The sequence below is a fragment of the Borostomias antarcticus genome, assembly GCF_949987555.1.
Source record: "Borostomias antarcticus genome assembly, chromosome: 6".
Classification (NCBI taxonomy): Eukaryota; Metazoa; Chordata; class Actinopteri; order Stomiiformes; family Stomiidae; genus Borostomias; species Borostomias antarcticus.
The window spans coordinates 7,071,696-7,084,195 of record NC_140239.1 but is presented as its reverse complement, the minus strand read 5'-3'; the positions used below and the strand labels follow the sequence as shown (position 1 = coordinate 7,084,195).

Genomic DNA, 12,500 nt, shown 5'->3' with positions numbered 1-12,500 from the left:
AACATTCAACTGTAGAACGAGTGAAACTTTGTCAGTTGGTGTCTTCCTTGGGTGAACATAGATTCAAATGAGGTGTGTTTGATTTGAGCCACTGCTCATCCCTCAGATGTCCATCAACTCTATCTGCCTGACCCTGGAGGCTGGGGTGGGGCATCGCACCGTGCCCATGCTGCTGGCCAAGTCCTCCTTCCACGGAGATGTCAAGAACTGGAGCACACTCATCAACCTGCACAGCCAGCTCAATCTGGAGGTACACACACACACACACACACACACACACACACATGTTGACTTTGCAAACTTTTGGGGACATTGCATTGACTTACATTAATTCCATATCCCCTTACCCTAACCCCAAGCCCAACCCTAAAACCTAATTGGAGACACCACTTGTGTCCCCAATTTGACCAGCTGTCCCCAATCAACTGGTTTCATGTCCAATATTTGTCCAATATGATGTAACAGTATGATGTACGGTTTGTTTAGGTTCACTACTACAATGAGATGATGGGTGTGTGGGAGCCTCTTCTGGAGCCCTTAGAGGACGAGACCAGAGACGGCTTCAGACCTTGGACACTGGGACTAAAGGTACACACACACACACGCACACACTCCCTCTGTCTCTGTCTCTGTCTCTGTCTCTCTCTCTCTCTCTCTCTCTCTCTCTCTCTCTCTCTCTTTCTTTCACCCACCACACACACACACTATCTCTCACTCTCTTGCGCGCTTACCCGCTCTCTCTCTCTCTCTCTCTCTCTCTCTCACACTCTCTCTCTCACACACACACACACACACACACACACACACACACACACACTCACACACACACACAGGGACCAATAGAACGGTCATAGGTACCATACCTCTTGTCTGTCCCCAGATGAAGAAGAAGCCAGTGCAGTACTCGGGTATATCTGACGAGGTGGACTACAATGTCCCTGACTACAAGACGGTCATCAGCATCAGCAGCAAGGACCAGCTCAACATCACCCTCTCCAAGCTCGGACTGGGCATGCTCAGTAACCTGGGCACGGTGAGTAACTCAGACTGGGCATGCTCAGTAACCTGGGCACGGTGAGTAACTCAGACTGGGCATGCTCAGTAACCTGGGCACGGTGAATAACTCAGACTGGGCATGCTCAGTAACCTGGGCACGGTGAATAACTCAGACTGGGCATGCTCAGTAACCTGGGCACGGTGAATAACTCAGACTGGGCATGCTCAGTAACTGGGAGGGGTGAGCAGAGAGAGTAACGTTGATGATGGTGCTGGCTAGTCGATCATGTATTGTGATTGACATTTTTAAATATCCTGTGTGTTTGTCTGTTTTCCGTGCGTATACGTGTTTGGTGTGTGTGTGTGTGTGTGTGTGTGTGTGTGTGTATATGTTTTCTTGTGTGTGTGTGTGTGTGTGTTTTCCTCTGTGTGTGTGTGTGTTTTCCTCTGTGTGTGTGTGTATGTATGTTTTCCTGTGTGTGTGTGTGTGTGTGTGTGTGTGTGTGTGTGTGTGTGTGTGTTTTCCGGTGTGTGTGTGTGTGTTTTCCTGTGTGTGTTTTCCTCTGTGTGTGTGTGTGTGTGTGTGTTTTCCTCTGTGTGTGTGTCTGTGTGTGTGCGTGTGTGTGTGTGTGTCTGGTGTGGGCGCACGCCAGGCGTTCGCAGAGGCGGCCAAGCAGACGGCCGATAGCTTCCAGAAGGACGAGGCTCCGTTCGTGGTGAAGAACCGTCTGGGCGTGGCCGTGTCGGTGCTTCACAGTCACATGTTCAGCCCCATCGGCCGCGAGGCGCCGGAGCACCGCGTGGAGCTTCAGGACGGGGAGAGCCTGAACATGGACTACCTGCACACCATCGCCACCAGCGACCAGTTCTCCGCCATGACCTCCCTCAGCGCCAAGGACTACTACATACAGCCCAGTAAGACTGATTATAACGCTACATACAGCCCAGTAAGACTGGTTATAACGCTACATACAGCCCAGTAAGACTGATTATAATGCTACATACAGCCCAGTAAGACTGGTTATAACGCTACATACAGCCCAGTAAGACTGGTTATAACGCTACATACAGCCCAGTAAGACTGGTTATAACGCTACATACAGCCCAGTAAGACTGGTTATAACGCTACATACAGCCCAGTAAGACTGGTTATAACGCTTCATACAGCCCAGTAAGACTGGTTATAACGCTACATACAGCCCAGTAAGACTGGTTATAACGCTTCATACAGCCCAGTAAGACTGGTTATAACGCTACATACAGCACAGTAAGACTGGTTATAACGCTACATACAGCCCAGTAAGACTGGTTATAACGCTACATACAGCCTAGTAAGACTGGTTATAACGCTACATACAGCCTAGTAAGACTGGTTATAACGCTACATACAGCCTAGTGAGACTGGTTATAATGCTACATACAGCCCAGTAAGACTGATTATAATGCTACATACAGCCTAGTAAGACTGGTTATAACGCTACATACAGCCTAGTAAGACTGGTTATAACGCTACATACAGCCTAGTAAGACTGGTTATAACGCTACATACAGCCTAGTAAGACTGGTTATAACGCTACATACAGCCCAGTAAGACTGATTATAATGCTACATACAGCCTAGTAAGACTGGTTATAACGCTACATACAGCCTAGTAAGACTGGTTATAATGCTACATACAGCCTAGTAAGACTGGTTATAACGCTACATACAGCCTAGTAAGACTGGTTATAACGCTACATACAGCCTAGTAAGACTGGTTATAATGCTACATACAGCCCAGTAAGACTGGTTATAACGCTACATACAGCCCAGTAAGACTGGTTATAATGCTACATACAGCCCAGTAAGACTGATTATAACGCTACATACAGCCCAGTAAGACTGGTTATAACGCTACATACAGCCCAGTAAGACTGGTTATAATGCTACATACAGCCCAGTAAGACTGGTTATAAGTAGGGGTGGTGAAAAAAATCGACTGATATAAGAATCACGATTCTATTCTCGACTATTAAAGATCGATTCACAAATCCCCAACCTGCAGTCCAATGGTGGAATTTAGAAAATTCTGTCACAATGGAATCGGCTAATCGAATCGGTGATAATCAATTTGAAATCGAATCGTGACCCCAAGAATCGAAATCAAATCGTGAGATCACTACTGACTCCCACCCCTACAGCCCAGTACGACTAGTTATACCACTACATATCATGTATGTTCCAATAGAGCAGAGCAGCTTCATGATTGGTTGTCCCATGTGCCCTCCCCCCAGCTCCGGTTGGCCACACCTCGGCCAGTGTGATCCCCCTGATCAAGGTGGGGAGGGGCATGTACAGCGTGGTGCACAAGGACTCTGGCGTGACGCGCTTCCTGGTGTGTCAGATCTACTCTGTGGAGGGCAGCAAGTACATCAAGATCCGCTCGCCCTTCCAGGTACGAACCGCTGGGGGGGTGTGTGTGTGCGTGTGTGTGCGTGTGTGTGCGTGTGTGCGTGTGTGTGCGTGTGCGTGTGTGTGTGTGCGCGCGTGTGGAGACCTTTCGCCCAGGCCACAAAAATGACACCCAAGAAACCTCTCAATCACCTCTCTTTCTCTCACTAATACTCTCTCTTTCTCGCACACCCTTTCTCTTTATCTCTCACTCTCTCTTTCTTTCACACCCTCTCTCTCTCTCTCCCCCTTAGATCATCAACCACTTCTCCACCCCCTTCAGAGTGCTGGACGGCTCCGCCAGCCTGGGCACCTCTCTGCCCACTGAGGAGTTCTGTGTCCCTCTAGACTCTTATAGGTGAGGAGCTTATTCACATGTGGTACACGCACACACACACACATACAGTACACACACACACCACACGCACACACCCTTGCCCAACCACTCAATCCCCCACACACCCTCTGCTGCCCCCCCCTCCCAGATCGGAGCTGAGCCTGCAGCCCGTAACCGAGGGCGACGAGCAGTACGACGTCTCCGAGGGCTTCAGCTACGACGACGTGATCCAGCGGCCCGCCGCCGCCGCCGCCCCCATGCGGCAGACCTGCCATCGCCGCGGCGACGCCTCCCGCGCGCTCACGGTCAACATGGTGGCGCAGCGGGACGCGGTGACCTCGCTACACACCGGGGAGGTGGGGGAGCACTTCGACGAGCCCTACGTCCTCCACCTGTGGCCCCCCATCCTCCTCCGCAACCTGCTGCCCTACCCCATCACCTACAAACTACAGGTACCGTAGGAGGACCTCGTCACGTAGGATACGGGCCGATATGTTATGATATAGGATATGCGCTATGTTATGATTAGGGCTGCGCAATAAAATCACTACAGCAATACATCGCAATGTTTTTCCCGCGATACTGTATTGATTTTCCGCGGTACAGTATCAATACAGTAAAAAAAAAAAGGAAGGAAAATATACAGAACATGACAAGGAATAGATGTAGATGTAGAAAATTAGGGATAGAATTCAGTCGTAGATACATTCATGTTTTAAATGGATTTAAAATGTCCTGACATTCCCTCCGCCCTCAGGATCACCTCTAGGGAGCGGGGGATGGAGTTTTCAGCTGTATTTATAAATTATGAAGAGTATCCCAATATATGTATTGTATCGTGTCACTGTATTGTGACATGTATCCTACAGTATCGTGAGGTTCTCGCTAATACCCAGCCCTTGTTATGATATAGGATATGTGCTGATATGTTATGATATAGGATATGCACCGATATGATATGATATAGGATATGTACCGATATATTATGATATAGGATATTTATAAATGATGATTCTTTGATGGTATTGAAGAATCAATGGCCAGAGAGGAAAGTAGATGCCGGAACTGAATTATAGATCAGATTCAACATTTATTCAGTATAACAGCGTATGGATCCAGGTCAGGCACAGCGAAACGCTTTGGCATTCAACGTGCCTGATCAGACAACATGATATTCAGTCTGTCCCACCTTTATAGTCGGTGCTCTGTACCTATACTGTACATAGTTGCAGTCCAATGGCTAGAGTTCTCTCCAACTATGACCTTATACATCAGGGGGGAGTGTGCTTCTTATGGATGTGCACTTGATCTCCTCCAGACACCCGACCATGACCATCTAAGCTTTAGATTCTAAAGCATGTAGAGTATATGCTCTTCTGCTGAGAATAGCCAGGGCACTTGACAGAAAAACCTCTTATCAGATATATATCGATATGTTATGATATAGGATATATGCTGACATGTTATGATGTAGTATATGTGCTGACATGTTATGATGTAGTATATGTGCTGACATGTTATGATATAGGATATGTGCTGACATGTTATGATACAGGATATGTGCCGACATGTTATGATATAGGATATGTGCTGACATGTTATGATATAGGATATGTGCCGACATGTTATGATATAGGATACAGTATGTGGTGATATGTTATGATATAGGATACAGTATGTGGTGATATGTTATGATATAGGATATGTGCTGATATGTTATGACATATGATATGTGCTGACATGTTATGATATAGGATACAGTATGTGTCGATATGTTATGATATAGGATCTGTATCGATATGTTATGATATAGAATATGCACTGATATGTTATGATGCTGATATGCAACTAAACATACTACTGATGCTACTGATGTATTACCGCTGTCTGCTCTACGCCATACACACACACATAGACAGACAAGTAGACAGGAAGACAGGCAGTCAGGCAGACAGACAGATGGGTAGATAGACAGACAGGTGGGCATATAGACAGATAGACAGACAGGGGGGCAGACAGGTAAGTAGGTATAATTTAATGGTGTCATATAGCGTCCTATATCTGTTGCCTGTGTTTTGACTGGCCGACAGGACAATGGAGACCCCGCCCCCGTGACCCTGAGTGAGGGTCACTCTGCCCAGCTCCACACAGCCGTCGTCGACCAAACCGTCCTCGAGCTCCGCCTCCTCGACTACTTCTCCCGGGATTGGTCGGCCGAGTACATCCCCCGCAGCAACCAGGAAGAGATCACCTTCATCACGTTCCACTCCCTCCCCTTGGAGGACGACGAGGTGGGCGGGGAGAAGTCGGCGAGGGAGAGGGCGGAGCTTGACATCGCGGTCCACGTGAAATACGAGGCCGGGCAGACGGTGGTGGCCGTCCACTCCCCTTATTGGATGGTGAACAAGACGGGCCGACTGCTGCAGTACAAGGCTGACGACATCCACCGCAAACACCCGCTGGACTACGACATGCCCCTCCTCTTCTCCTTCAAACCACACAACTTCCTGAAGAACAACAAGGTAGGCCGGCCGGCCAATCGGAGCACAGGAGCCTAAACATGAGCAACTGTAAAGTAGTATCGCCCTGGGGTATAATTATTGAAGGGTGTTAAATTATTAAAGCCTCGGGGATGAACTATTCCTGTACTCCCGTAGCCCGTATCAAAACAGGTCGTCATTGATTGATTGATCTGCCTGATCAATTAAGGGCTAGCTAGATAAATGAGAAATACCAACTGTGTGCCTTGATTACCTGTCTGCCCTCTCTTCCTGCTCTCAGGTGCGTCTGATGATCTCAGACAGCGAGCTGTCCGACGACTTCTCCCTGGATACCGTCGGTAGCTACGGCGACGTCAAGTGTAAAGGCCGGGTCAAAGACTACCTAGTGAGTGTAGCACACTTCTTCTCCTCCTTCTCCTTCCTCTTTCTCTTTCTCTTCTTCCTCTTCTTCCTCTTCTTCTTCTTCTTCTTCTGCCTCCTCCTCTTCCTCTTCTACTTCTCCTTCTTCGTCATGGACTATACTGTTATATAGTGTTTTTACGAGCAAATAAACACCAGATAAATAGCTTTTCTTAGTGGGCCAAAGTCTTTTCCACAGTACTGTACTTCATAACACAAGGTATGGCTCATGGCTGCCATGGACTTGACCCTGACATGGAATGGAATGGCGGCGCATTGTGTTTATCTTGGTTTCCTTGGCAGCCATGACCCCATAGCATGTCTTACGAAGCATAACCGACCCTTTAGAATGACATCATCCAGTAGCATCTGAAGCTTGTGGTCTTATTGACACTGACTGTGATTGGCTGGTTGTCAGGTGGGGGTGAAGATCGACGCCAGTAGTTTCAGCCTGACCCGGATCGTGACCTTCGTGCCGTTCTACCTCCTGGTCAACAGAACCAAGCACGTCGTCTGGGTCAGCGAGGAGGGGAAGGACAACTGGGCCGAGGCCCCTCCGCAACAGGTCAGAACTCGTAGGTCGGGAGGCGGCGACTGCTGCTGTGGCATGCTGGGAACCCAGGAGCCAGTTTGGACCCTGAACTCAGAATGACCGGTGGTCAGCTGTGGTGAAGGCCCACTGTTGTGCTTCCAGGGCTAGAATAACCCAGAACTCAGTGGTCATCTGTGGTCAGTGGTGTTTCAGCTCAGTCTTTTCTGAGTCTCTGTTTGGCAGAAAGGCTTGTACGCCTTCACACACACTCTCTCTTACTGTCGCCATGCTTCCCTTTCTCTCCCACTTTCTCTCCCTCTCTGCCCTTCTGGCTCTTTATCCCCCTTTCTCTCTCTCTACTCTCTCTTTCACTTTCTCTCTCCCTATCTACTCTCTCTCTCCCTCTCTCTCCCCATCTCTACTCTCTCTCCCTGTCTGTCTCTTTCTCTACTCTCTTTCACTTTCTCTCTCCCTATTTCTACTCTCTCTCCCCATCTCTACTCTCTCCCTGTCTCTCTCTTTCTCTACTCTCTCACTTTCTCTCTCCCTATTTCTACTCTCTGTCTCTCCCTATCTCTCTCTCTCTCCCTATCTATACTCTCTCTGTTTCTCCCTATCTCTACTCTCTCTTTCTCCCTCTCTCTCTCTCTCTCTCTCTTTATATCTCTCTCTCTCTGTCTCTCTCCCTCTCTCTCTCTCTCTCTCTCTCTCTCTCTCTCTCTCTAGTCTGCCATCCCGTTCTGGCCTGAGAAAGACACGAAGAAGCTGAAGGTCAGAGTTGGGGGCAGTCAGTCGACCCACCGAACCATAGACTTCACCCGACCTGAAAACTCCCTGCTGTTGCTCTTGGACGACACTGTGAGTTACATACACACACACACACACACACACACACACACACACACACACACACACACACACACAAACACACACACGTACACATTCATTTGTTTGTGTATGTAACATTTTGTGTTATTTGGTTTAAATGTCGTGCGGGTTTCAGCTGGGCGGGATCATCGTGGATGTGAACCTATCGGAACACTCGGTGGTGATCCGTTTCTCTGACTACCATGATGGCGCCGCCCCTTTCCTCATCATCAACCACACCAAGGACATGACCCTGGAGTTCTACCAGAGGTGAGGGAGGGAGAGAGGGGAGGAGGAATGAGGGGAGAAGGGGGTGGAGGTGAGGGAGGGAGAGAGGGGAGGAGGGGGTGGAGGTGAGGGAGGGAGAGAGGGAGGAGGAATGAGGGGAGAAGGGGGTGGAGGTGAGGGAGGGAGAGAGGGAGGAGGAATGAGGGGAGAAGGGGGTGGAGGTGAGGGAGGGAGAGAGGGGAGGAGGAATGAGGGGAGAAGGGGGTGGAGGTGAGGGAGGAGGAATGAGGGGAGAAGGGGGTGGAGGGAGAGAGGGAGGAGGAATGAGGGGAGAAGGGGGTGGAGGTGAGAGAGGGAGGAGGAATGAGGGGAGAAGGGGGTGGAGGTGAGGGAGGGAGAGAGGGGAGGAGGAATGAGGGGAGAAGGGGGTGGAGGTGAGGGAGGATGAGGAGGGGGAGATGTAGGGGAAGAGAGAGCTAGGATGATGGGTTCCAGAGTTGCGATATCACATGTGTGTGTAAATGTAATGTTGTCAAGTTTGTGGTTCTTTTTAACTTGCATTTCAGTTTGTTGGACCATGTGGATTACGGTAGTTCATTTTTAGTTTTATTTCTTCTCTGAGTGACATGTCACTTTAGTTTTTGTTTTATTTGATTGTGAATTTGGAGCATTTCCTGTCTTTGATATACAATATTTGTCAACACGATTTTTGTTCACAAGGTTGGTTTCTTATTTTGTTTTTTCCGCCTGTGTTGACAGATTTTGCTTTGTCATTTGTTGTTGTTTATGTTTTGGGGGGGGTCGGAGCAGATGCAAGAGAGACTCAACTTGGGTGGCAGACGAGCTGCTGGACCTCTCCTTCTCAGAGGAGGAGGACGAGCCCAGGTAGCAGGAGACGGACCCCGACCCCGACACACCAAGACTCAAACCCAGACCCCTGTGACACGACCTTTACCCTTTGACCCCCCTGTATTTCTAGGTTTTAGTGCTCTTTTACTTTCCGGCTACTGCTGCATGGATGGGATTCGGCCAATGGGATGAAACCTGTGCTTAGCCACGCCCACTTCCCCTCCCCTTAGCTGCAGCGTCTAGATTCCTGAGATGAAACGGTGCCTGATGTAATCTGTCTCTATCTTTCTCTCCTGTCTGGACTGGGTAGTTGTAGTTTTTTTCTCAGCCTATTTGCTGTTGATTCTTTGCTGATCATCTTTCTGTCCCTCTCATTTTCGTCTTGTAGTATTCTTGTAGTTCGGTTGATTCTGATGGACCTTGTCTTGGTTTTTCATCACAACGATGTGTGTGTGTGTTTCCATGGCAGCTGGGCTGTATCCGGGGCGCTGTGTCATCTTGACCATGGCTTTGGGTTTCTACTCTGATGTAATTCGCCATCTGTCCTTTTGGTGTTAGGCTATTGTGTGTGTTTTACGTTCTAACTGTGTGTGTGTGTGTGTGTTTGTTTGTTTGTGCGCGCCTGTGTGTGTGTGTGTGTGTGTGTGTGTGTGTGTGTGTGTGTGTGTCCTAGCTCCCAGAAGGAGAAGGACGAGCTGGAGCCAGGCAAGGCGGTGCACTACACCTGGGCTGAGCCCACCGGTTCACGCGTGCTGAGGTGGAGCTGTGGCAGCTACTCTGGAGAGATGAAGAGTGAGGAGGTGAGGAGATGAGGAGGTGAAGAGTGAGGAGATGAGGAGTGAGGAGATGAGGAGTGAGGAGGTGAGGAGATGAGGTGAGGAGATGAGTGAGGCGGTGAGGAGATGAGTGAGGCGGTGAGGAGATCAGTGAGGCGGTGAGGAGATGAGGAGTGAGGCGGTGAGGAGATGAGGATTGAGGCGGTGAGGAGATGAGGAGTGAGGAGATGAGGAGATGAGGAGTGAGGCGGTGAGGAGATGAGGAGTGAGGAGATGAGTTAGGCAGTGAGGAGATGAGACGGTGAGGAGGTGAGGGCAGAACATGCTGCGTCTGGCTGCCTCACTCGGGGGTCCCGTCGATGGCGTGGTCCCAGGAACATAAAGAGCGTGGGAGACGTCACGCCGCATGTGTCTGGAGACGGCAGCACACGGGGGAGACTGTGATGTTTCAGCTTCGCTTGGCTCCCGACATAGCGGCCATGATGGATAGAATATACATTTATGATGTCTCTCTTTTCCCATGACGTAGTCAAGGTAGTAAGTAAGAATTGTAGGATATCCTTGTTCTACTTTTGCAGCGATGTCAAACATGCATTTGGATAGTTACTTTGTGTCCACGCTGTCATTTACAAGACAGTGACTGTAGGCAGTGACTGTGACCTCAGACATCTGTGGGCTTAGCAAACTGTCACATCTAAACATCTACATCTCACTTCCTGTGTGTGTGTGTGTGTGTGTGTGTGCGTGCGTCAGGACCAGCGCGTGGACCTGAACGACGAAGGGCAGCTGTTCCTCATCTCCTTCTACGAGGGCCTCCAGCGGGTGGCGCTGTTCACCCAAGAGCAGCGCATCTACAAGCTGCTGTGCGAGAGCGAGAAGGCGGAGCTGGCGGCGCAGGAGTACGTCCTGTCTCTGCAGGACGTGGGCGTGTCCCTGGTCAACAACAGCACCAGTCAGGAAGTGGCCTTCGTCGGCATCACCAGGTGACACGCGCAGACACACACACAAACACACACACACGTACACGTACAGTCATGCACACACACTAGGGCTGTGCAATAAAATCGATAGTGATACATCGCAATTGTATCGATTTTCCAGCCTCTCGTATTAATATATAATTTTTTTTAGCACAAGGAAAATACATACATTTTTAGTAAATCATGTAGAGTATTGCAATGCATAGCAATATGTATCATATCGCAAAGTATCGGGATACAATCGTATCGTGACCCCATGTGTAGCGTATCTTGAGGTCCTAACACACACACACACACACACACACACACTACAGAGCAAGCCCTTTGACCTTTGACCTTTGGCCTCCGCGTGTAGCTCTGACGTGGTGTGGGAGTACAAGCCCAAGAAGAAGTCTCGCTGGAAGCGGCTGAGCCTTAAGGACGCTGACGCTCTGGAGATCCAGTTCAGAGAGTACATGGAGGGCAGCCCGGTGGACACCGCCATCCTGGACCTGGACAACAACTTCCAGGTCAGGGGTCAACGTCATCATACACAGCTGGAAATGGCTTTAATTCCCCTGCTGCGTCAGAGAATCAATTGTGTGTGTGTGTGTGTCTCCCTCTCTCTGTCTCCTTCTCTCTCACTCTCTCTTTCTCCCCCCTCTCTCTCCCTTCCTCCCCATCTTGTATCTCCCTCTCCCTCCTTCTCCCTCTCCCTCTCTCTCTCTCTCCCTCTCCCTCTCCTCTCTGTCCCTCCCTCTCCATCTCTCTCTCTCTCCTTCTCTCTTACTCTGTCTCTCTCACTCTCTCTTTCTCCCCCTCTCTCTCCCTTCCTCCCCATCTTGTATCTCCCTCTCCCTCCTTCTCCCTCTCTCCATCTCTTTCTCCTTCACTCTCACTCTCCCTCTCCTTCTCTCTGTCTCTCTCTCTTTCTCTCCCCAGGTATCTCTCACCCCTAACGGAGTGGACATGCGGATGCTGCAGCCCCACGACGCCCCCCTGAGGAGGAACTTCCTGCCGGGGGTGAAGGCGGAGTACAGCGTTTCCCCCCGCCAGAGCGCCGTCCGCGTCCAGATCAACCGCATACAGGTCAGAACCATAACCCTAACACAGGTCTGAGTCAGAACCATAACCCTAACACAGGTCTGAGTTAGAACCATAACCCTAACACAGGTCTGAGTCAGAACCATAACCCTAACACAGGTCTGAGTCAGAACCATAACCCTAACACAGGTCTGAGTTAGAACCATCACCCTAACACAGGTCTGAGTCAGAACCATAACCCTAACACAGGTCTGAGTCAGAACCATAACCCTAACACAGGTCTGAGTCAGAACCATCACCCTAACACAGGTCTGAGTTAGAACCATAACCCTAACACAGGTCTGAGTCAGAACCATAACCCTAACACAGGTCTGAGTCAGAACCATAACCCTTACACAGGTCTGAGTCAGAACCATAACCCTAACACAGGTCTGAGTCAGAACCATAACCCTAACACAGGTCTGAGTTAGAACCCTAAGCCTAACACAGGTCTGAGTCAGAACCATAACCCTAACACAGGTCTGAGTCAGAACCATAACCCTAACACAGGTCTGAGTCAGAACCATAACCCTAACACAGGTC

The 12,500-nt window shown here is 49.6% G+C and overlaps 1 protein-coding gene across 2 annotated transcripts in view; it reads left to right on the top strand.

Moving 5' to 3' along the window:
- The window catches only part of vps13a (vacuolar protein sorting 13 homolog A), a 54,428-nt gene that overhangs the window by 28,855 nt on the left and 13,073 nt on the right, over positions 1 to 12,500 (top strand). Inside the window, exons 43-59 of one of the 2 annotated variants that reach the window (XM_084439851.1) lie at positions 107 to 250; positions 487 to 588; positions 881 to 1,033; positions 1,650 to 1,911; positions 3,270 to 3,430; positions 3,681 to 3,784; positions 3,912 to 4,215; positions 5,854 to 6,285; positions 6,545 to 6,649; positions 7,082 to 7,228; positions 7,922 to 8,053; positions 8,199 to 8,332; positions 9,101 to 9,175; positions 9,813 to 9,939; positions 10,669 to 10,898; positions 11,251 to 11,404; positions 11,817 to 11,963. In XM_084439851.1, the coding sequence (XP_084295977.1) occupies positions 107 to 250; positions 487 to 588; positions 881 to 1,033; positions 1,650 to 1,911; positions 3,270 to 3,430; positions 3,681 to 3,784; positions 3,912 to 4,215; positions 5,854 to 6,285; positions 6,545 to 6,649; positions 7,082 to 7,228; positions 7,922 to 8,053; positions 8,199 to 8,332; positions 9,101 to 9,175; positions 9,813 to 9,939; positions 10,669 to 10,898; positions 11,251 to 11,404; positions 11,817 to 11,963 (2,913 nt within the window). The remainder of the gene's footprint in view (positions 1 to 106; positions 251 to 486; positions 589 to 880; positions 1,034 to 1,649; positions 1,912 to 3,269; positions 3,431 to 3,680; positions 3,785 to 3,911; positions 4,216 to 5,853; positions 6,286 to 6,544; positions 6,650 to 7,081; positions 7,229 to 7,921; positions 8,054 to 8,198; positions 8,333 to 9,100; positions 9,176 to 9,812; positions 9,940 to 10,668; positions 10,899 to 11,250; positions 11,405 to 11,816; positions 11,964 to 12,500) is intronic. The other variant, XM_084439852.1, reaches the window with a different exon arrangement.